The following is a 23,265-nucleotide window of genomic DNA, read 5'->3' as shown; positions in this document are numbered from 1 at the left end:
GAAGTGGCGTAAAGGTAGTCCGGTATGATAACGTTGGGTCTCCGAAGTTTTTTATTTTAAATGTGACCTAGTCGGTTAGACAGGAGCGCTTAGCTGAAGCAGTCATGGTCAGAATATACTCTCAGAGGTTCACAAGTAATGCTTCAATAAAACGGAAAAAAAAATTGTACCACTGTTTTACCTCGGTCAGTTCTTCAGGTCGGTAGAGAGGCTTCATTAGCTTGGGGAACTCAGTGATTGCGTGTGATGGGTCCGCGTTGATGTCGTAGGGCACGGCGAACGTGAAGGGCCGGAACTGGTGGTTAAGGACGTTCCAGGGCAAGTGCAGTGGACGGTGCAGGTTCAGCTTGCCCTCGAGAGGTGCCAAGGTCACCTTGAGGTCAAGCGGCCAAGAGATGGCGGTCCTCGCGTGGTAGCCTGTTCCGAAACCCTGCTTGGTGAACTCCGGCGCGAAGCCCACCATCTGGTACGAGGCCACGTCGTATCTGTTTGAATGGCGAGGGGATTGGGTCAAGACCAGGGCACTATTGCTTGAGTGTGATCGCACAAATCGACGTCGTGCATGTTTATGGATGTTTTCTACTGGCATCGTTCTATAGGTGAACCCCGTGAGCAATGCAGGATAACGATAACCTCCCAACTCGTCGTATCGTCATCAACCTATTCTATATCCACTACGTGATAGAAACCTCTCTCATTGATTAAGGTGCTACACATCTTCGGCAGCTGTGCCGAACATAAGAGAATTCTAGAGGGCGAAATAATGCTCAGCGCAAAGGCTGACTGCTTCATATTGACGTTTGAAGACCGATTTGCTTGTCTGAGCATTATGTATTCTAGAAGAACTCAACGTTTTCTAGCTGTCGCATCGCAACAGGACACATACGTCACATCGTGCACAACATTCACTTAAGGTCTCTCTCATTTGGCTAATGGCTTCCGTGCATTATGAGCGTTTGGATCATAGCGGGAACCGGCCAGTAGCTGTGACGTTGGTGTTCAACGATATGATTGCGTATTTTAACGCCTTATTATTGCTAAGAATTCAGAGAAACGGGAATCGCAGCCATCAGTGCGGACGCGGGTACATTTGCCAGTGCCTTTAATCGGGTCTGCTTACAGCGGTATTCCACGGGTTTCTACTCAGTGAAACGACATTTCATGTCCACGTGCGCTAGTGCGTTCGGCAGTCATTGGGGCAGGATATGGAACATTGAACCTTAGGGCTTAGCATCGCACGTTTCACTTACAGGTAGTGGCGCTTTACGTCCAAGTGGAGCTCAGCATTGTCGCCGTGGTTGAGCGCCATCTTGTCCCTCTTTGCGTAGATAAACTCGGCTTGCTTCATGTCGAAGAAGACTGGCACTCCCAACTCGCTTGGCATTATCAGCGCTATGTCTTTGGTCATGTAGAAATACTTCTTGTTGACCTCTCTGCCCAGGAACGATTGGACCGCCTCCTCCGGTTTAGCTGAGAGGAAGGAGAGGGAAATACAGTACGCCTGCTATTAGGTTCAATAGGCGTTGTAACGCGAAATAACTATTTATATGTATACGATTACAGCATCGCATAAAACTTTAAAAGTGGGCGCATTATTTGCTGGGCGGTTGGTTGTTCCTCGGCAACCTGGCGCAACCCACCGCGGGGGATTGGCCATGAAGCGGGCGGCACCTTGTTTGAGAAATTAAATCGCTTTATATTCTGAATAAGTCTAGAAATAAATAGGTTACAAAATAACTCATTAGTAATGTAATCAAGGGGAAAATGGAAATAATCCTACCAGCCTTCGAATGCAGTCGCCTCTTCAAGTCGTATGTGCTTATTGTTGAGTGGGTGTAGAATGCGCATCACGTGTGTCTTGCCTGCCCGCGTAATATCGAACTAAGAGACGGCACAGCAATGCATATTTCACACTCCATTCTAGACTGCCAATATTAGACCAAAAGGTGCGCCCTTGTTATCAAGCGGGGTGTCATTCTTGTCGGTATTAGTTGGAATTGGACGCAGATTTATTCAAATCACATCACAGCTGCTACCATGTAAGAAAGCGCATGGGTAAATGTCGCTATTCAATACGGCTAGCACTAAGCTTCAGGAAATATTATCAGTGCGCGTCACTCCCGCGCATCTCGTGCTCAACTGATCTCAGATTGCTGTGATTAGCTGACATACCGTCCAATGCGGACCTTATGCGCACATATATTGCATCTTTAATAGACGGAGTGCCCAACCTTTCTCTTGTATTTTGGCCAAGATGCTCTCGTCGATGCTGAAGGTGTCGGTGGTCTTCCCAAAGATGGACAAGGTCAGACGGGCGTAGAACGGGTCGTATTCTCGGTCGGCGATGTGGAGCTGCGCATTGCGAAGGAGGCGCTAGAGAACCACGCTTAACGGGGAGAAATAGACTAGATCACACAAGATTACACGGAGAGTTTTTTTTTTTTTTAGATTCCGGCGCACTGCGGGGATTTTACCATGAGAGGACAGGTTTTCATAACACATGGCTCACTAGCACGTGGAGCGTTTACAGGTGGATCGATGGGATGAAGTTGGCAGGGTCTAATGACCGTGCGCAAACGATTGGGATGCACGATCGCTGGAAACCTGAAGCACGGTCGCGCTACGAGTGACTCCTGAAGGGACAGAAGGTTTCTGGCTGAACGCGTTCACGTTACGTAGACGCTCATTTTAAAATACGGTAGGCGTGCAAACACGTAACACAAGAGGGAAGCCAAGGCCACACAAAAGCGCTGCCGTTTGTGTTGTCCTGACTTCTCTCTTCTGTACGTGTTTGCGCGCCCTGTCTTTTAACATGAATCCCTACCAACTAGCTGAGCTTCCTGATATTCTAAACGTAGATGTCGTCTTTGCAAGATATAAACTGATCAGCCAAACGACACCATGGGTAACTTGCCATCATTCTGTTGTACCGAGCTGGTCATTTTAGTCTCGTGGCACCACTGAAACGAGAGACAGAGCGTCGATATTTACCCGAACTGGCCCTAGTGGCGGCCATGAAGCGATATTGTCGCTATAAAGTGCGCGCTCATTCCAGTGATACAGTGTCAAAGCTGTCGCCACATTCAGTGCAGCCTTGAAGAAGAGAAGACCACTTTTCGAAACGTTGACTCCAAAGACTGTGTTCAATAATTGTTCATCTTTTCAAGCTTTTATCTTCCCCTGAACTTCAACATTCGTAACACTGACACATGGCTCTGATCTTACCAAATGTAAATTTCGATATATTTTTTTAAGCACAGTTTATTATATGCCGTATAGAGTAAAAATTGTTCCTGTTTGATAATTGTTCGAGTCAGTGGCTCGAGGTACTCACGGAATCCTCGATCTCCTTTCGTTCTTTGGCCGATGCGTCACGTGGGATACGGCGACGGCCCATGAAGTTCCAGAGGTTCTTCGAGGATCCTGGACGTGGGCCCAGCATGCTGCTTATCAGCTTGTCCATGCCCCAGCTCTCGAACTCGAGGGTGAGCGTGTCGAACGAGTGGCCGGCCTTGTAGTCCCTCAGCATGACGTAACAGTTCCGGGGCAGGTAGCTGTCGTGCGAGCGGATCATCTCCAAAGACGTCATGCCACCGTAGTCGTATTTGGCTGTGTTGAAAAAAAAAAAAGAAGAAGAAACACTTGTTGAAAGGTGTATACTCGATATAAACGTGTCATATTTAACTGGATTATTGTGGCCGTAGCCTAAAGAGGCGTATACAGAGCAGTATTTCGTTAATGTTGATGCTTCATACAATCGCAGTAATCACGAATACTGCCGGCAGATACAGTCAGCCACAGCGGAGCCTTCGAGAGTTGTTCTTCTTACTCAGAGAGATCTGTGATGTGTAAATGGGGTTAGGTACCATCCATCAGATATCTGCGTTGGACTTGATGATATGTATTTTCTTATGGCTGGTCCTTCAAGTATACCATGGTTTTCAATGTTTTTGAGCTTTTTTCCATGGCAGACATTAAGGCTTGAGATTAATATCAAAGGAATACCTCGGTTTCTGAAGCTGTCTGGTTGAATAATGAGCATTCAGCAGCCTTTGAAAACCTTGCTGGCACAACCTGGATGCCTCAGCGCGGAAATACTCTCGCAAAAAAAAAAAAAAAAAAACCTCTAGATTTTTGTTTGGTACAGCAGATTTTCAGCCCATACAGCAGGACCTTTCGAATGCCATGCAGACGACGGTGAGGGCTGTTACTCATTGTTTGCGTTAAGGCGTTGTTGTAACATTAGCCATAAGCAAATTTCACCATTAAACGCTTTCACCGTTATGTATCTCGCGACCCTGAGGAGTGTGGGCCTCGAAGTTGTTTCAGAATACGCGAGCACTTTACGTACAGTGTCTGCATGACTGAAGCGTTATTGTGTACATTGGAGTTCCATCACTTGTCTTTTTTGGCGCAATTCTTCAGAAGGATGAAACCCACGACTACGAATCTGGACTCTGTGTCTGAGAGGGTTAGGAGTAGAAGCGTAGCAGCAGCCATCCAATAGCGGACGCGTCGCTGCAGCCAAAGTTATCAAAATTCTTTGCGGTTCTGCGGAAAGTAGCCGTAGACTGTTTAGACGGGCGTACTTACGGCTATATGTGGACGAGATGGTCAGGTGAGACGAAGACCTGTCTACGGGCCTCTTGAACCTCGTGTCATGGTCCCATTCCGGCAGCACGTAGCGCATGTGCTGGGCACTGAGAAAAAAAAAGTGTATCGGCAAATATTCTTTGAAACGTCTGTTGTTTCGTGTATCAAATCAGTCATGCGTTCATAAATACAAATTATTGGTGTGTCACCTAAAAGTCCGTTATATAGAAGTGTCTTGATGGTGGCCGGCTGTCAAACAGAAGAATAACCGCTGGAGAGGTAACGGCTGGTTTATTTACCCTAACAGTCATATTCTCCGTAAGAGAGTATCGGGAACTATAGTATAGAACGAATCTTTAGCGGCCTCTTGTTACACCAGTTGTGTGCCAGGTCCCCTCCCAGCAATTAAGGCCTTTTTCAACCTGTGCCTTGTGTGTGCATTTCTGTGTCGCTGGTTTTGTTCCCTTCCTAAATGTGCTATACCATTGGCTGTTATGAAGAGTCACAAACACGTGCAACATAAAACATTAGCAGGCTTATACGCTCAGCTTTCAAGTCGTTCTAAACGCAAGCTTTCTCTCTTATATTCGAATTGACTCACAGATCACGATGACAGGGATACTTGGACTTGGCCAAGGTGCGGAACGCGCTCGACACGAACGACACCACCTGGTCACTAGGCTCCGTGAGCATTTCGAGAGCGATGTGGCGCAGCAGGTACATCTCTGGGTGGCTGAACAAGATGATGAGGAAAGAGGCGATACGGATCTCACTCGGTTCACTCGTGTTGTAGAAAACGGGCAAGGCGATGGCGCGTGCCTGCGAAGAAAAATCAAGGGAAATGAGATTTCGGCTAAAATGTACACATTTTCGTCGATATAGCTGTGAGTCACACAAAGATTGAAAAAAAAATGGTAGTATGAGTCTCTTACGTTAAGACACAAAGACAAAGAATCAGGACATGCCAGGACAGTTGGATCTGTTCTACGTAAACACTCGTTATATGTTGTCATAACCTGGAGGAAACACTATTGACATTCAGGCTTTATTCTGAATTTGTACCATTTGCTGCCATAAAGAAGCTTTTATTTGCGACCTGACAGCAACACTTCTGTGCAGGTCATCATAATATTGCTCTCCCAATGCTATCCCTGGGAGTGAGCGTTGAGTTCGTGGGTTTCGTATATTGTCATTCGCACAACGTGGGCAGTAAAAAGGGACCCTTCAAGGCTTAAAACTCTGACAGGGCCTATACTTCCTGTGGAAGTGACGTCAGGAGAGTCAGCAGGACCTGGCACTAACTCAGCTAGCAGAGTGAATCCCCTGTATGCGATGTAATAGCGAGAAATATGTGCGGGTGCCTTATTCTATAGACTTTTTTACGGATGGGTTTCGGAGTCGCCACAGCAGGGATTACGGTGAATTTGTCCCTGTGTGTTTGCCATCCTCCCAGATCCTGTATGCACGCCTTTCAACCCCTCCTCCATCTCGTCCTGCGCGCTGTTTCATGTCTGCGGCACTGAGGTTGTTCTGTGAATGCTTACCAGTTCAGGATGGTTCTTGGAAGCCTGCTTCAGCGCCCACAGGGCGGCCATCCTCTTGGGCTCCGGTTGGCAACTGCAGATGAAGCGCTTCAGGTAGTGCATGGCTTTACGCGTGCCCAGGTTGCCAGCCACGCGCAGGAAGACGGTGCTCTCGAACTGGGGTTCGTTGTGTGTGTCGGCTGGTGTCACTGAGTACTGTGGGGCACGAATAGGGAACACCATGCCATAATGAGGAACAACAGGGCACCGGAGAATGAGGAACACCAGGGCACCAGGACACAAAGAACATCAGGGCATAAATCGCGGTCCAAATGTACAGGGACACGCGTATTTGTGTTAATCGACTTAGATATGTGCCGCGATGCGTGAGCGAGGTCCCGCAGCAATATTACCGTAAAACACTCTATTTGCAGAATGTCTATCGCCCAGTGTGAGGCTGAAAAGTTTTCTCATTGGCGGTGTCGCGAAAATTTTAATTTCAGCCCAGTTTTAGCTTTCAGCCGGTGAAACGCAGAACGTTATCTTCGTCACGTGTCCAATGGCACACGTAGCACATGCGCATCCTTAATACAATCGCTCTTTTATTGACGCTATAGCAACACGTGCTATTGTATAAATCAGTAAAGCTCGAGTCAAGCGTTGCGGCACCACTTCTTGGTGTACGTCACCCAGTAACAGCACGACGAATATATAATTATGAAATGTTCTGTCACCTTCGTTTCACAGCCACGCTACTAAGCTTACCCACGGGAGTTAGGCAGTGGCTGCCTTGAGACAAGACCGCTTGCCGAAACGTTGGCTTCAGCGGCACCCCGTTTTACAAGGATATTTCATTTCCACAGGAGTTCGGAAACTCATCACGTATTACTGCATGGGCTCAAACTTCTATATTGGCCACATATTGAGTACTGCAAATTGCAGTAACCTTTCGTACGGCGAATCTCGACAAGCCTCACGACACAAAGATGTGTTACAAGTAAATTGCATTGTTCCAGCCACATCCTATGCACGAAACATTGGACGGCCAATTGAGACATGTTGAGGGATGCGTTGACCAGCAACGACGGGATAGAAGCTTTCGTAATGAACTATATTAGTGGACGCTCACGTTAAAGATGTGCGAGATGATCTCGGGTCTGCAGGTGCCGTGATCCTCCTCATGGTCGTCGTGAGCGTGCTTGCATCCCTTGCCGCTCGCGATCGTGCTGGCGGCGAACTTGCAGGCGCTCCAAGTTCCTGGATGGCTCTTGACGGCCTCCGATTTGCACGAGTCCTGCGCATAAGCGGTTACGTTTGGGGTCGTGGTGATACTTGGTGAGTCACTAAATCCACTCAGTTTTCGTTCATACTAGCCGTGGCATCGAGGGGCCAAGCTGAAAGCCCTCTTTATCTGACATTATACGCGTAGTGTTTCATGTTTGCGTTCGTTGGCATCGTTCGAACTGTTTCCCTCAGCGTTCGCTCGATATTCATCATCATCATCATTCTCAGCCTCTTTGTGTTCACTGCAGGACGAAGGCCTCTCCAAGTTATCTCCAATTACCCTATCTAACGCGAGCTGATTGCATTTTATCCCTGCGAGTTTCTTAATTTCGTCACTCCATCTGAAATCTCTGCCTCCCTCGACTGCGTTTCCCGTCCCTTGGTAGCCATTGTGTTGCTCTTATTGTCCACCGGTTGTCTGTCCTACGCATTACGTGGCAAGCCCTGGTCCATTACTTCAGTTACTCCGAAACGGCGAAACACGCTATCTTTCGGAGCTCTTTTGAAAGCACCGTTGCGTAGACGGAAAGAGGTGAAGACTAACCTCAATTAAGAGAGGAATGAGAGAGGATGAGCCAGTAGCCCTACACTCTAAAAAAAAAAAAAAAAAAAGAGTCCATTGTCTCTTTTTTGCGAGTCCTTACTTCCCGCGTATATGACTCAAAAGAGACCCGTAAACTCTCGTTGGACACCATTATAATCTCGTCGGAGAGTCGTTGGAGCCAGAAGAGAGCTAATGTGTCTTTTTGAAGAGATTCATATACGTGGCAAGTAGGAACTCACCGAAGGGAGTTACACATACTTATTATTATTATTATTATTATTATTATTATTATTATTATTATTATTATTATTATTATTATTATTATTTAGTGTACATGTCGGAACCGACACGTCATGTTCATTCTGCGAAAATGAAAATATTGCTTCTGCTAAACTTGGTCTGCTAGAGTCATTAGATGGTAAAAAGTCTTGTTCGTTTTGAGTTATCCTCAAAGGCCATGCCTTGCTTAATCCCTCATAGAAGGTTATCCTTGATCAGATAGCACATTTGTTGCAGAACGGTTTTAAGTGCTAACGGGAACAGCGTATAAATCGGAGCGTGTAAGTGAGGGTGGTCGCAAACTTGAGTATACCCAGAAGCTGACGCGTCAATTAATTGCACGTGAAAATGAACAATGTCCGATGATGTTTCAGTCTGGAACGCGACTTTAGGTGTATGAGAAAATCAACCGGAAGAATGTTACTTTTGAGCATCTGAGTTTAATTGGCATATACTGAACTTTCAGTGTAACTGCTTGTTTGCATTATTTATCCATAAAAAGTCTGGTACCTTGGCTAGAAAATGAACGGCTGCCCTAGCGTGCCCCAGCAGGGTACCACAGCCACATAGCCACCAATGTAAAGGATATTTTAAAGTTGTTTTACGCAAGCCATGGCTACCTGGAATAAGGAAGTCACCCACCTCTGGGCGAAGAGAACGCGCGCCTGGTCAGACAATAAAGTTTAATTCTCTCTCTCTCACGCAAGAATGTCATGCTCATCGAGTTCAGCACTAAGCCACACATGAGCGCAGGGTTAATAAGTATACGCTAGATCTACCAATACTCCTGATCACCTTGCTCTTGAATTTAGTCTAAGAAGGCTATCTGCAAGCTATATCCTATGTCTGAAATGCAGTTCAACGACACACCGCACTGTCGACAGGACGATAATGTTTTTTTTTTTTTTAGGAAATGCGTCACTCACGGCAATTTCGTAGATCAAGGCAGTGCTGACTTCCTTCAGGTTCAGGTGGAGTTTTCCGTAGAAGCGGTGAGCGTCCATTTTGCTGATCTGGTTGTTCTTGATCAGGTTCAAGCCGAAGGTGATGTGAGGGTTCATGCCGGCAGCAGCGAGGAGATCCAGGAACGCGTGGCTGGAGAGATAGCGACGGAAGGACACAAGTGTTGTGGTGGTCCCATCACGACGATTCGGATCATTTGTGCGTCGCGTTAAAAATAGGAAAGCGGCACTTCTTTGTTGTTACCGCAAGCAGCACCATTGATTGACACATGACGCGGCCACAGTAGACGACGCACAGTGTTTTGTGTTATGCAATGCTTCTGACGTGCCTTTCTTTGTGTAAACCGTTGCTGTTAGCTTTACAACGAAGAAGACAGTGTCAGAGCGAGTGTGAGGTGAGGAAAATGAAAGGCAGGCAGGTCAAGCAAATGCGCGTCCGGTTTGCTACCCTTATAGGGTGAAAGGGTTGAGAGATAAGAAGGATGTAAGTGAGAGAAAACGAAGAGTGTCGCTGGCGGTTGCGAAGATTGCGGTTTATGTGGGGCTCAGTGCTCATTATTCCTGATGCTATATAGAGGATACACGTGCCCCATTTTGAACGTAAACGGGAAGGTTATGACAGGATCACTCACAGGATGCTTTCCTTATTTTCCTCCGGTGCAGCTTGCACCTGGGTCTCGTATACCCAGCTGATCTCGTCGTAGTCGAAGCTCGCGAAAGAGTTATACAGGGTCAGGAAGGTCTCGCTTCCTCTCGGCTTGTTGTCGATCTCCTTGATATCATCGTCCGTGTACTCTATGTCCGCCAGAAGGTGCAGGGCTTCAGCGAACTGTAAAATTGCGGAGGGCGGGTGAGGGGGGAGGGGAGGAAGGAGATGACGTTCGAGGAAGTTATATAAGTCTAGTCTTTGATTTCAGTAGAACATTTCTCGAAAGCAGTCAATTCATTGCTGAGGGCACTTTCACCTTCTTCCTATAAGGAATTGCCATAACATTTACAGGAATACTTTGTTAAGGCGACAGCCTTAGACGCCGCATCAGGCACGAAACTTGACCGTCTGCGGCATCGACATCAATCCGAGTGACGCAAAAAAGAAAGAATCACCATGTCATGACGTCACATAGACGTCATCATGACGTCACTACGACTTCACATAACTTGTCATCACATGATGACGTGCACCGCCGCTTGGTCAAAAGTGAGCCGATTCCGGGGGTACTGCAACACCGCGTTGTGTGCAGAAATCTGTCGAGGGCAGGGGAGGGAGGGTGTTATACAATCGACTGAGAAGAAAAAAAAGAGTGGCGTTCGCCTTCGTGTCGTCGTAGTCACGTGCATAGGAAACCGCGGGATATTTTTTTACTAACACACTACCTGTGGCACTGTCTCATGTTGGGTAACTGTTGGCTAAGGTGCACTAAGCAATGGCTACTGCAGGGACCTTAATTCGGTACTGTTGTACAGGGACTATTAATGGGTACTGTTGGGTAATGTCACCTAGTGTTGGTTTTTCGCTGTTTTAGCAAAAGCATTGTCTTCGCTTAGTTGTAATCTAATGACTTGGTCATCTGCCTTTTCATTTTTTCAAGCTGTTTGGTCGAGCAGTGTTCCCTCCAAATAATAAATATAAGGTGCAAGGGTTAAACTGAAGAAGCGAAGCACAGAAAGCGCACCGGATATTTAATCTTTAGCCATATACTAACTAGCCCAACATCTCACGCCACTCTCTCTCTATCATTGAGCGTACGGGCTCATCCATTAGCTTTGTTCGTATTACATGCAGAACATTTAGAGCTTCTTCAGTTAGAAGCACCACATAACTGCGCATAATAGAACTCCGTCTTACTTTTTCCTTGTTTGCGTGCACCGCGTAGTGCTTGTACATAGCGTTGGGGAATTTGAGCTCCCCGACGTCCGTCAGGTCGCCGGTGGTGGCGAACTCCTGAGCCAGAGAGTGCTCCTTCTCGAGGTGCTCGCCGAGCGCGGTGTCTGTGACGGCATCGTGCTCTTCTTGGAGGTGCAGGGTGCGACTGCAGATATGAGCGGCCAGTGCAGCAACCTATACGTAAGTTTGTGGCTTGTGCGCCGGCTAAAATAAATACTTATCTATAACTACGAACATGACACACGTCTGTGACCAATATACACATGTGTCGTGAACCCCGTCACGACGCACGTATGTGACAACAATGACGTGTGGTCACGCGTATGTGACGTATGGGGCCCCATACGTGGGACCACACGTACGGGGCTTGGTATTACCTACAGCGGTAGATCGACGACAAAATGGTGGTCGTGTATGCCGCAGTTGATACTTAGCACAACTACAAATTTAAGCAAACGCAGCACTCTGCATACTGTTCATCACGCATGAATGACGTATTTTTGGGTTACACGCTATGAGTCTTGGGCTGCATCAATAGGCCCATACTGAGAGTGGATCTCAAGCTCTATTCCTGCATACCATAAGCTTGCTGCGACGGTAATGTCATCACAGTGTTATTGTTTTTTCTGCTTTTGTCCACCTTTAAGGTATCCAGTCATATAGCTGGGTGAATTGTTTACCACTTGTGATGACTTCCGCAGCAGGAAGGCTTACGCTGTTGGAAAACTTACGGTGGTTAAAGACTTGCATTATCAGAAAATTCACTCCGGATGACGACATGTTCGGAGCAGTCAATACGTAGCGCGTACTAGTCAGCAAATTATGCGCTTTAAAACAACGTACATGTCAGACTTCTTTCCAAAGCGCGCGCACTGTCTGTAGCAAAGCACGTCGGTGATACTATGTGTTTTCTTTCTTATCTCTCGATTAATGCTTACTTCAGTTTCACGTGAATCTTCTTGCCCTCGCCGTGAGGCTTGAACAGGTATCCGGACTCGGCCCAGGCGTGCGTGATCACGTAGTGCTGTGCTGTTCCCTTCAGCTCGTAATAAACTTCCGATGTTGAAGAAGCTGGGTGCTGAAGGGAAAGAGAGGAAAACGCAGTAGAGCCGACCATATTGTCCGTTGCATTCCTGTGTCACTGAGATCATGTTTTCTGTATATCAGCAAGTTTTTAAAAAGAGATGCGCGTGAAAACTGAATATATGATTTAGGTTTTGTTAAGCGGCTATGACGTTTTCAAGGCATTCGCAAATTTTCTTTAGGATCAGCTCAAGTGACAATCGGAACAGAGCGTATACAAAGGCTGGGAATAACTTCAGCTTTAAGCCGTTCATTGGAATAATAATTGGCCGTGGGAGTCGCAACCTTCGGAACTGGACTTCATACGCCCATTCGCGACCCACGATTGCTGACTACGACAGTTTTTATTTCGAACCAAGGAACCACATATAGATGCAGTAATCCTGTTACACGTAGTGAGCGCAGCCTACACAAACTTCCATTCTCGCAGGATAAACGTACCTCCTTGCCGTATATGTTACGCCTTGGTTCGATATAGAACATGACTTCCAACGGGCTTTAGGAAAGCGGTCACGATCTACAGAGATTTATTAGTTGAAGTGTACGCATACCTCTCCTTCTCGTGCGCGTTAAAAGCCTCATTTATGTCTTACCAAGGTGCACAAACAGTCACCTTGGCGAACGAACTCTTCCTCTAAAGTACACTGAAGGCTAGTTCCAAGCCTGCGCGTAGCCGATGCGGTCCACTTACCGTTTCCTGCGCCTCGCACTTGACGCACTTCTTGGCCACTTCCCGGCCTATGATGGCATAGGCGGGGTGGTCGCACTTCTCCAGGTTCTTGATCTTTGTCAGCTCTATGTAATCGTGGTCTTCTTCGTGCACCACGTACAGGGTATCGCAAGCGCCGTGCAGACCATCCTGCGTGAGATAATGTGGTTTGCTTAAATATTCCACGATGACGCACAAGAGAGAGCGTCATATCGGTTAGCAATTCACCGAATCCAATTTCAGTCAATGCGTTTGTTGTCGAGCCCTAAAAAGTCTTTCCATATTCTTTCGTTCGTTTTCATTCCCTGTTTATGGTTCATATTTCTGTCGTGTATCTTTCTTCAAAATGCATTTTTTGGTCTCAGTCGCTGAAACAGATTTTTTTTTCTCTCGTGTATTTGTGGATTCGTTTTGTTTTCTGCATTGATCTTTCGTGCCCAGCTTTATCTCCTTAATTTCGTACAGATGCAGTCATTCGGATCTCTGCGTTTTCTTCAAATAAATGAGAGAAAACGGCTGGAGAAAAAAACTAGCTAGTTTGGACAGGCGTCCTCTATGATTACAAAAAAAAATGCTTGGACCGTGGTCTGAAAAGCATCTTCAGCGAAAGGCGAACGAACATCTTATTAAAAGTGATCTTAGTGGGCACGGGACTAGGTAAGCGCCTGTGATAAACAGCTATCTGTAGCTGTATACGAAGTTATGTGTTAGCCCGTGTACTGTGGGTAGAACTTAGAAATGTGTGCGTGAGAACGTTCTATTGGAAAACGAACTTCTGAAAGCCAACTTTCCATTGCCATGTTATTTTCTTTATTTGTTTCAGTTGGCGATACGTTTCTCACTTGTTGATTCTTCTTTTTCGATGACCTTTTTTTTTTTTTTCGCGCTTACCTTTATCTTTCGCGTTACCTTTATCTTGTCAAAATAAAGGAGCATACCGTGCCCCTTCCATGCGAATTTGAAGGCCCTCGATTTCGCCCCCTTTACGGCACATTTTTACGTGTATACGCAAGCACATTAATGCGGCGATGTCTCAGGATTTGCCTGTAAACACAGCCTACTTTTCGCGCGGGTAGCCCGCACCCGATGAAGCGTGCACATTTCTATACATTAATTGTACCGCGCTTGGGACTGTGCTGGACAAAGCCCTCACAGTTTCTTGGTAGCATTGTCTCTTCAGCCGGCTCACCTCTCTGACGTGGTACTTCTTCTCACTGTGGGGCTCGTGACGTCCCTTGACGAGGTCCAGTTGGAAGAGCGACAGTATGCCCTTCTTGACGTTCTTCGACCAAAGGGGTTCATCCTTTCCGATCGCAATCTCCTCGATCTGCAAGAATCCGATGCATAGCTCGGGTCAGTCAACGCGTATGAGGAATGAACTAGTTAAGCTAGGCTACTGCTTCGCGGTTCATAGGAAGCTGATAAAGTTGCCACTCATGGCCTTTAAGGGGTACGAGACATCTTGTGTTTAGTTGATAAACTGGACATTTCGGGTGATACATTAGCATATTGTCGCACTGAGCGGGATCTCAGCTATCCGAGTGCGCCGCGCAGAAGCAAGACTTATAAGTTCCCCATGCTAGCTGCTTGCGCACCACTTTCTCTGGACTACGTGAATGATAAACACGAACTGCGTTATTTGGAACGTGACTTCTCACTGCCTTTACGAAGGCCTTCGTGATCTCGGAAGACTTAGTTATTCAAATGCACGCGTCTTCAAAGCACTATACCGGTGACGCACTTGCGTTCCATGACTAGTGTGACTGCTTATGGTGAAGCCGTTGTTCGGTCTTCTATTCTTTGTTTTTTACTGTTTCAAGATCATTAAGTTTATGCGGCGGATCGTAGGTGCCGCAAGAAGTGTCCCTGCTTCAGTGGTAATAACGCTTCTCTAAGCGTCGCTGTACCTTTCCTTCGTCGAACTTTCCGGCGAAGGGGTGTTCGATAGCGTCGTGCAGGAGATCGTTCGGCGTGTAGTGGAACTCGTGGTGACTCAGGTGGATCTCCTCCGAGTTGAAGGTCTCTGTTTCAAAGTTCAGAATCTGGAAAAAACGAGTTAAACTGGTGACTTACTTCTAGAAACAAAGAGCACCAACGCTGCCATAAAGTATGAATCTATTAATGCCATTCGAGATTTATTTTGTAGACACAATCTTCGCGCTACCGTCTCTAACGGTGCTAGTTGATCACCTATAAGTGAAACTGAAGTTATGGAAAGAAATAAAAAATGTGCTTAGGATGCTTCTCATATCAAACGAGACAGTTAAAGTGAGAGACCAATATCGGAAAAGTGTACCAACTTCATGCTACTCAAAACAAAATAAATTCATGGCCTCTGGAGCACCAGGCTGCCGTAGCAGACAGTCACGCATACTTGCGCATTGGTATTTGGAAGTTACAAATGACGGATGTAGAAACTGTATATACACGTACCGCTACACGCAAAACGAAGCGTTACACCGGAACTATTAGAGCGGAAAGATTTAAAAAACCGCCGAAATCAGCGATTGAGGACACGTTTCTCGGAAAAATAGGATGGGACTGCTCCTTTCTCAGCAGACCTATCTTTGGGCATTGGTTTCATTCGCTCACTCCGCGTAAGGCGACATTGTGACTAATATCGCAATGTCCAACAGAAGGAACTTCAGAGGAAGCCGCTATGAGCGGAAACAACGGAGACAGGCTCTGATCCAGCGACACGAGCCGATGCAGTGCCTTTAGTAACGAGAATTTTCTGCGATGTTCCATTTGTAGTGTTGAGAAGTCCGGAGCCATTATCAAACCGAAATAGCCTTGATGCGAAGGCTTATTCCTCTTTTGAGACTGCGTGCGGATGGTGGGGCAAGCAAGTCAATACTTTATGTAACGTTAATCCAAATTACAGTTGGGAACCTACGGATGAAAGCGAAGTGTGCCATAAGGGTTGCTTAAAGTACTGATTCCTAATGAGAGAACGTCTATATTGTTTTTCGTGTAGTTACCTTGAAGTGCGTGTGATCGGGCTTGGGCTGCATAATGACCTTGCTTCGAAATCCCAGGCCAGTCAGTTGATGTCGCTGCTCGGGGTTCAGGACGTACATGGTTCCCTTGTATTCGTACACATACTCCTTGCCGACCTCGAAGGCTTTTAAGGAGAGAGGAAAGGAGAAATCATTACTGCTTACCCTTTATTATTCTTACGAGAATGTATACCGTGGGCAAGGCCTGGAAAACTTGTGAACCTCCTCAATTAACTAATAATTGTTAATGATTGCTGTGTTTTTCCTCCCAAAACGACGATATGATCATGAGAGACGCCGTAGTGGAGGGATCCGGAAATTTCGACCTGCTGCGATTCGTTAACGTGAGCTTATATCTAAGCACACTGGCCTCCGGCACTTTGTCTCCATCGAAATGCGGCCGCCGCGGCTGAGATTCGAACCCGTGACCTGCGGGTCAGCAGTTGAGCAGCATAACCAGTAGACCTCCTCAAGGCTCTTTATTTACTTGGTGTAGGTGCGTAACCAAAGCCAGTAAACTGCTTTGCCGCCAATTTGGGCATTGGTTGAAGTTCAACATAGCATGGCATAAACAGTCACCGTTTCGTCGTCTGCACACATGTAATCTGGGAAAATATCGAGCCTTAGCAGTGTTTAGGCTAGAGTATTAAGCAGGCTACCGGAACATTAGCGAGTTTTAGTATAGCGGGAAACGCTTACGTTAGCGTTAGCGTGCGTCTCAACGCTAACGCTAAAACAGAACGCGCTGCGTGCCAACTGGTGGTCTTTTAGTACAGCGGAAGGCATTCCCGCTAACGCTAACGCAAGCACATACGGTGCCATCTAGACATAAAAACACTAAATGCACTGTAGAATCCACAAAAGCGCCACCAAGTCGAGCTGATCCAAAGTCACGACTGTTGCGTCTCCATGTCGCGTTTGCAGAAGTGTTGAGTTCTGACACACTGGTTTCTGTCAACATGCCGCGTTTGAAAATTCTTCAACACCCCTATTACTTGGCCTTTTTAAGCTGGGACGCATCACGCGTCACATTCATGCACTGCCGCGAAAGGCATGAGGGGAAACGACGCCTGACATGTATCTGCTTCACTTGTGGCCGTATCTTGGAAAGAGGCGACTAAAGACAGCGTCGCCATCTCTGCGCTGCTACAGAAAGCATGAGCGAACCTTGCAAACAAATCTTGCTAAGCCTTCTGCAGCGCAAATCCACTTTGTATCTCAAAAACGGAGCTATTTTATCGGCGGTACACGGTTGGCGAAGCCTCATTACTCAAATCTAAATCAAACACGAACATTATTAGGGAATGAATAAGTTTAATAATGCAGGACGACGGCTACAAAGATTCGAAGTGGACGGCTCTCGCTTCAACAGGCACCGCCATCTTGCCCTACGTACGGGATCTCTTGCGTGCGTTAGCGTTGAACGCTATATTCCAGAAATAGCGTTCGTACGTAAGAGCTCGGGCTACGTTTACGTTCTGCTCATGCGCAGTTAGGAGCACGCAACGCTAACGCTAACGCTAAACCCTTGCGTTTGCTGTTTTCCGCTATACTAAAACTCGCTATTCCGGCGCGATTGAAGCGAAACGCGAATATTTTTTCTTGGAATGGCGTCTCACACGCAGGAGCTCTCTTAAGGAAACACGAGCAATATCGTTATAGCTCAGTTTCTTTGACGAAGCAAAAGGTGCGCGAGGTCGCGTACTGTCCCATTCTCTACGAATTCCTGCATTTGCGCAACTTCGGGCAGGCTGTATCTCACGGCTCTCGACAAATCGAAGCTTTCCGTGTCTTCGTTCCCGTGGTCTGGCGTGGCCGCATTTCTGGCTGTGTAACCTCAGCCAATTCAGGGGCCAGTGCAACAGTATACATTCCTAATAGAATACTGGGCTGATCCCCTTACACTTTCTTATGAAACGTTGGGATTAGGTGTGCAGATCCTGATACCAGTGCAAGACATGCTTTTCCTGAAAGGATCGTAACGCGCGATGGTTTCGGAGACAGTACAATTAGATGCATGGGTCTAAAGCCTGATGGTGCTATCTCTTTACAGTCGCTCAGATATAAATTATTCGGCGCTATCTAGTAGGCATAGAGGACAACTTAAACTAGTTTTCACCGATAATATACAAACGTCGCTCAGCGTTAGGGGCTCGCAGGCGCTTATCTGTTTAACCTCCCGGCCTTCCTCTTCATATCTCTATTTTTTTCTCTCTCTCTCCTTTAGCAAGTTGTTTACGTAGCCGCGTGTTAAATTTAGTTACACGCCATCCGCCGCGGTGGCACAGTCGTTAGGGTGCCTGTCCGCGAACCCGACAGTCGCGGGTTCGACTCCGGAAGCAGCGGTTGTATCACGATGGCAGCGAAATGCTAGAGGACCGTGTACTGTGCGATGTAAGCGCGCTTTAAAAAAAAAAAAAACAGATCGTAAAAATTTACGGAGCCCTGCACTACGGCATGCGTCAGATCATATCGTGGTTTTGGCAGGTAAAAGCGCTGAAATCATTATTAACTAAAGTTATACGCCAAAAATACTGGTCCAACTCAGCTGTCTTTATGAATTGTTTGAGGCGCAACAGGCAGTTCAAGTAACATCGACTCACCCGAGGTGACGGCGGCCAGCAGCAGTAACCATAGCACTCTCATGATGACAGTTGCGAGCTCAAGCCCATTCCAAGCTGAGCTCTCAGCCTGCGCTTGCTCTTTGGAGGCCTTAAGTACTCTGCAGCCTTCGCTGGCACTGGCACTGATGTTCTGTGTTTTTGGGCGAGTGAGGCGGCTTTAGCAGCGCTTTGGGCGCTTAGATTCTATGATCTTGATCGAGGGCTGGCAGGCTTCCGTAGGCTTACGGATGCGTTGGGTGGAAAGAGAAATACGTCTCAGCTTTCGATTTCGGGCCGTCTAAACAACATCAAGCCAGCGAGACTTTTATCGAGCCGGTCTCTTCTTCCTTAAATCTCGGCCGGTGCTCGGATTTCTCTAGTGCAAAGCCTGGCTGTGGCAGCGTCGTTTGGTGGCACGCACGTAAGTAGGAAGTCGCCCTTGAATTTTCATCCGACACCGAGGATTGCGTGGACTCTCTTATCAGCACGACTGGTTCTTTTTTGGTTCGCGTGTCTGTTTTATACGACAGATTGTTTCGGATGAGTGCCTGCGGTTGTGTGGAAATCCGTCTTTCGCGCGAAATTGGAGGATTGAGGCCAGCGCTAAATGGGTGAGTCGCATGTGCTCCGCTTAGTGGGAGAGCGAAGAGTAAAAGAGCGCGTGCGCTTATTTTCCAGCCATCTCTCTCTCTCTCTCTCTCGCTCTTAATTTATCAATTTATTTACTTTAATGTTTATTCTTGTGCGACGCTTCTCGTTTTCGGCTGGGTGAGTCTTATTAAATAGTCATAAATTTAAAAAAATCGTGGAATGCTCAAGCATTTATTTTAGGCTGTATGAAAAAGATGTTGCTGCTATCACAGCAACATTGGTTGACATTAACTAGTGTTACTAGAGAAAGAGAGATGTTTAGTATGACGAAAACCTGAGGGGTCGGCCTGAATCAATTTTCTGACCTGCTATACTCAGCGTCAGGAAAGGAAAGGTGCAGAAAAAAGAGGAGAGAGAAGTTGCTGATGATGAGGGTGAAAACGGTGACGAAAGAAAATCTTGAATGTCCAAGAATTATTTACAGGCTCTTTTCTAGTTCCATCTCGCTCAAAAACTTGTTCAGCGCTTTCAGAATATTGCGCTGATGACGAGGTGGAGGTCCAAGTAGAAATTTCGCTGACACTTGTTGCTTGAGACATTTCAACGAGAAGGTGGTCATCGATTTTCTGTGCATGATATATCGCGGGCAGACGCGCAAGAGGTGTTAAGTGGTCTCAGGGGTGTCACATATCTCGCAATTCGGACTGTCTGCATGACCGATAAGGTGTAGGAAACGACGAGTGAACGCCACACCTAGTCGTAATCTATGCAGTAAGCTTGTACTGCACCTTTTCATGGTTGGTGCTATTTTAACTGGCATGTCTGCGTCAAGTTCGTAAAGGCGGCGGCGACGATGACTTGGTAAAGACCAGTGTGCTGCAGTAGTTTCGCGGAGGAGTCTATACACAACGAGGGCTGTTGATATGCAAGCAGACATAGTAATTGACTTTAGTCAGGAATCATGGATATCATATACCCCGTTACGGCACGTGGACGGAGCAGGAGCAGATTGACATCGTCTTTCAAATCTTTTGTTTTGCATCACGGGGAACAAAACAGAAGAGAAAAACTTTGATCAGACAAATTATTCTCATTTTGGGGAGCCTTAGTCGAGGGCCCAACTGGCCTTAGCCGCCCGGTCAACCTGCTGGTCAGCCAGGTCAGACATGGACAGTCGCGCCTCTCACTGCTCCAACATGTGAATTCGTGTCATTTCTGTGTCTGTCAAGTGTGGGGGATGCCCCAGGTAATCTGACAAATTGTAGGACTCGCCCCGCACCAGTGGCAGCAACTTCGATAGCACGTCTCAAACGTGGCGTGTAATCTTTCTAGTTCTCAAGAAATTACGGATTGAAATTTTTTCTCCGATTGATGGCCTCCTCTCCTGTTATACGTTTGTGGGGAGGGTCGTATATACATGTCGGGTGAAGCGCTGATGGGCGTGAAGGTCCGATGCGATTGTAGAGCTTTAAAATTCTCATAGGGATGGTGAACGATGGCGAAGTTTAGCGTTGCGCTAAGGACTTGCCAGTGTCCTGGCCTAGGGTGCCTCGATGCCAGCACCGCCTCCCGTCGTGAGGCTGGTGACACCCTTTTACCACGCCGCCGTCATATTGTGTCGGACCGTTTGACATGGACACGCGTTCACTTCGCCTCCACGATTAAGGTGACATGAAAATTTTGTGGTACGGATGAGGGGCGTAGCCAAAAAAAGTCGTTTCAAGGGGGGGGGGGCAAGGGTTCAACTACCCTTTATATACTGTCTTTCGTACGTTTGTGTGTGTGTGTGTGTGTGTGTGTGTGTGTGTGTGTGTGTGTGTGCGCGCGCACGTTTCATGTATACACATGGAAAATTGACAAATTTCGGGAGGGGAAGGGTTCATTCCCCCCCCCCCCCTTCATTCTGGCTACTCCATTGACACACAAATGCGTAGAACCGCAAACACAACAATGTTTTATCAGAGTTCAGCGTATCCAGAGGTTTCTGCCACAGCGCGCCCCTACACTCTAAGGAGAAATAAAGAGTATGTGCTACTCTTTTCGGTGAGTCCTGACTTGCCGCGTATATGGCTCGCTTTAAAGAGTGACGTTGACTCTCTTTTGGGGTCCCACGACTCTTCTAAGAAAGTATAATGATCTACTAAGAGTGTTCACGTGTCTCTGTAGAAAGTGGCAAGTCAGAATTCACCGAAAAGAGTCAAAGCACTCTTTTTTTTTATCTTAGAGTGTGCGTGCTCCGACACAATCTGTTGGCGCTGCTGGACGTGTGACCACCCTGTGCGAAGGACCGCTGACATCGAGGTACTCTATTCTGGCCCGGCGGGGAGAGTCGCATTTCAGTGGTGCGCGATATCAGACGGAAGGTATACCTTCCGCGCTTGCGAGCCACAAAAGGAAGTAGTGTTACCGGATCTTCCATATAACTGCCGCGTAACCTCTGGGTATCATCATCATTCTCAGCCTGTTTGAGTCCACTGCAGGATGGAAGGCCTCCCCCAATTCCCTTCCGTTTGCCCTATCCTCTAAGAGCTGATTCCATTTTATCCCTCCGAACTTCCGAATTTCGTCACTCCATCTAACTCTATGCATTCCTCGACTGCGTTTCCCATCCCTTGGTAACCATTCCGTTGCTCTTACTGTCCACTGGCTGTCTTTCCTTTGCATTACGTGGCCAGCCCAGGTCCATTTCGCTTGATATCAACTTGGATATCTGCCACCCCCTATTTGTTCCCTGACCCCTTCTGCCGTCCTCCGATCTCTTCGATTTTACTCCTATCATTTTTCGTTCCATTGCACGCTGCGTGGTCCTCAACTTTTTCTCTAGTTGCTTGTTATCCTCCATGCTTCAGCCCCATGCGTTAGAACTGGCAGTATGCATTGATTGTATACTTAGAATAAGAGAGAGCTGAGCGAGTTGCTGAGAGCGAGTTGTTAAGAAGTCAAGACACCACAAACGCAGACAAAAAGTCGGCGTTTGTGTTTTCTTGACTTCTTTCTTGTCTCGGTGTCGGCACGCCCTGGCTTTTAGAATGAATTGTATACTTTTCGCTTTAATGGCAGAGGCAGATTTCCTGACATTATTTGGGAGTGCCTGGCGGATGCGCTCCAGCCACGCCTTGTTCTTCGGTGAATTTCCTTTTCGTGATTAGGCTCTCCCGTTAGTACTTGTCCTAGGTATACATGTTCTTCTGCACACTCCAATGTATGGTTTCCGATCGTGAACTCTCTCTCTTTCACCTGGCAATTCAGCATTATCTTTGTCCTCATCATATGTTCGACGCGCTCTATAGGACGCTGTAAGTGACGACCACGAACGCAGAACAGTTTTGTTGGGGTTATACGGGCGGAAAATGTAGACCTGATCGGCGGTTGAAGTCATGTTTTCCTGTGCATGTCGAAACCAACGTCCTCCCAAAACTAGTCAAAAAACAAAACACGCATTCGTACGTGTGCACGACAAAAAAAAAAAAAAAAAACATTGCTGCGAATATTACTGCCCATCTTGGGTTCAACACAGAAAGGTCGCCGTCAGTGCATTGCGTTCACAAAGTCCAGATGACAAGGTACTACAGTGTCCACTTCGGCGTTGATACATGAAACATGAGTATACGAGTGTGTGACCCTCCTATTCACCGCCATGATAATGCATGAGATTTCACCAGAACGCACAAAGATTGCTCCGCGTTAGTGTGTATAGCACTGCTCGCCTTGGCTGTATGAATAACGAACTTTATCATCGCCGTCCGAGTGCAGACTCCCGAGATAGCAGCGGACATAAGACGTCTGTAGTGTCTCCTTCAACGTATATCTCGAAATACGAGCTGTTTTCGATGTGTGTAACATCTCGCGTTTCCAGCATATGCGCGGCCTTAAAGAAAAAGAAAGCCTTGGGCCGTGCACTGTTCTTTTTTATTCGTGTCACCCCCCCCCCCTCCCTCTCACCCACAAAGTGTACTTTACTGCAAAAAAGTCGTAGGCGAAAGACAGACGGTTGCCCGTCGCCCTCTCTTGCGGACGGTTGTGTCCGTCCAGTGAATGGAACACCTTCTGGTCTGAGAGAAATGAACAAGTATGAAACATCTTTACTCACTTAACGTCGCGAAGACTGGTTAAGCAGTGGAGCTGGTGGCATCATTTTGCGATTTCATTGCTTGACTTTTCTCTGCAGTAGATAGTTTTGCCACCATCTGCACTGTTTGACCTGGTTTTG

The 23,265-nt window shown here is 47.0% G+C and overlaps 1 protein-coding gene across 1 annotated transcript in view; it reads right to left on the bottom strand.

Moving 5' to 3' along the window:
- The window catches only part of LOC119404820 (uncharacterized), a 29,359-nt gene extending 10,664 nt beyond the window's left edge, over positions 1–18,695 (bottom strand). The window contains 17 exon segments of the mRNA XM_037671492.1: positions 182–485; positions 1,251–1,470; positions 2,232–2,352; positions 3,335–3,609; positions 4,594–4,700; positions 5,195–5,412; positions 6,138–6,332; positions 7,246–7,410; positions 9,150–9,318; positions 9,818–10,014; positions 11,032–11,215; positions 12,009–12,148; positions 12,845–13,012; positions 14,052–14,189; positions 14,770–14,904; positions 15,844–15,986; positions 18,465–18,695. Coding sequence (XP_037527420.1) covers positions 182–485; positions 1,251–1,470; positions 2,232–2,352; positions 3,335–3,609; positions 4,594–4,700; positions 5,195–5,412; positions 6,138–6,332; positions 7,246–7,410; positions 9,150–9,318; positions 9,818–10,014; positions 11,032–11,215; positions 12,009–12,148; positions 12,845–13,012; positions 14,052–14,189; positions 14,770–14,904; positions 15,844–15,986; positions 18,465–18,507 — 2,922 coding nt within the window. The 5' untranslated portion in view covers positions 18,508–18,695.
- Between the last annotated feature and the right edge of the window lie 4,570 nt (positions 18,696–23,265).

This window comes from Rhipicephalus sanguineus, chromosome 9 (genome assembly GCF_013339695.2).
Source record: "Rhipicephalus sanguineus isolate Rsan-2018 chromosome 9, BIME_Rsan_1.4, whole genome shotgun sequence".
Classification (NCBI taxonomy): Eukaryota; Metazoa; Arthropoda; class Arachnida; order Ixodida; family Ixodidae; genus Rhipicephalus; species Rhipicephalus sanguineus.
This window is presented reverse-complemented; position numbering and strand designations above follow the sequence as displayed.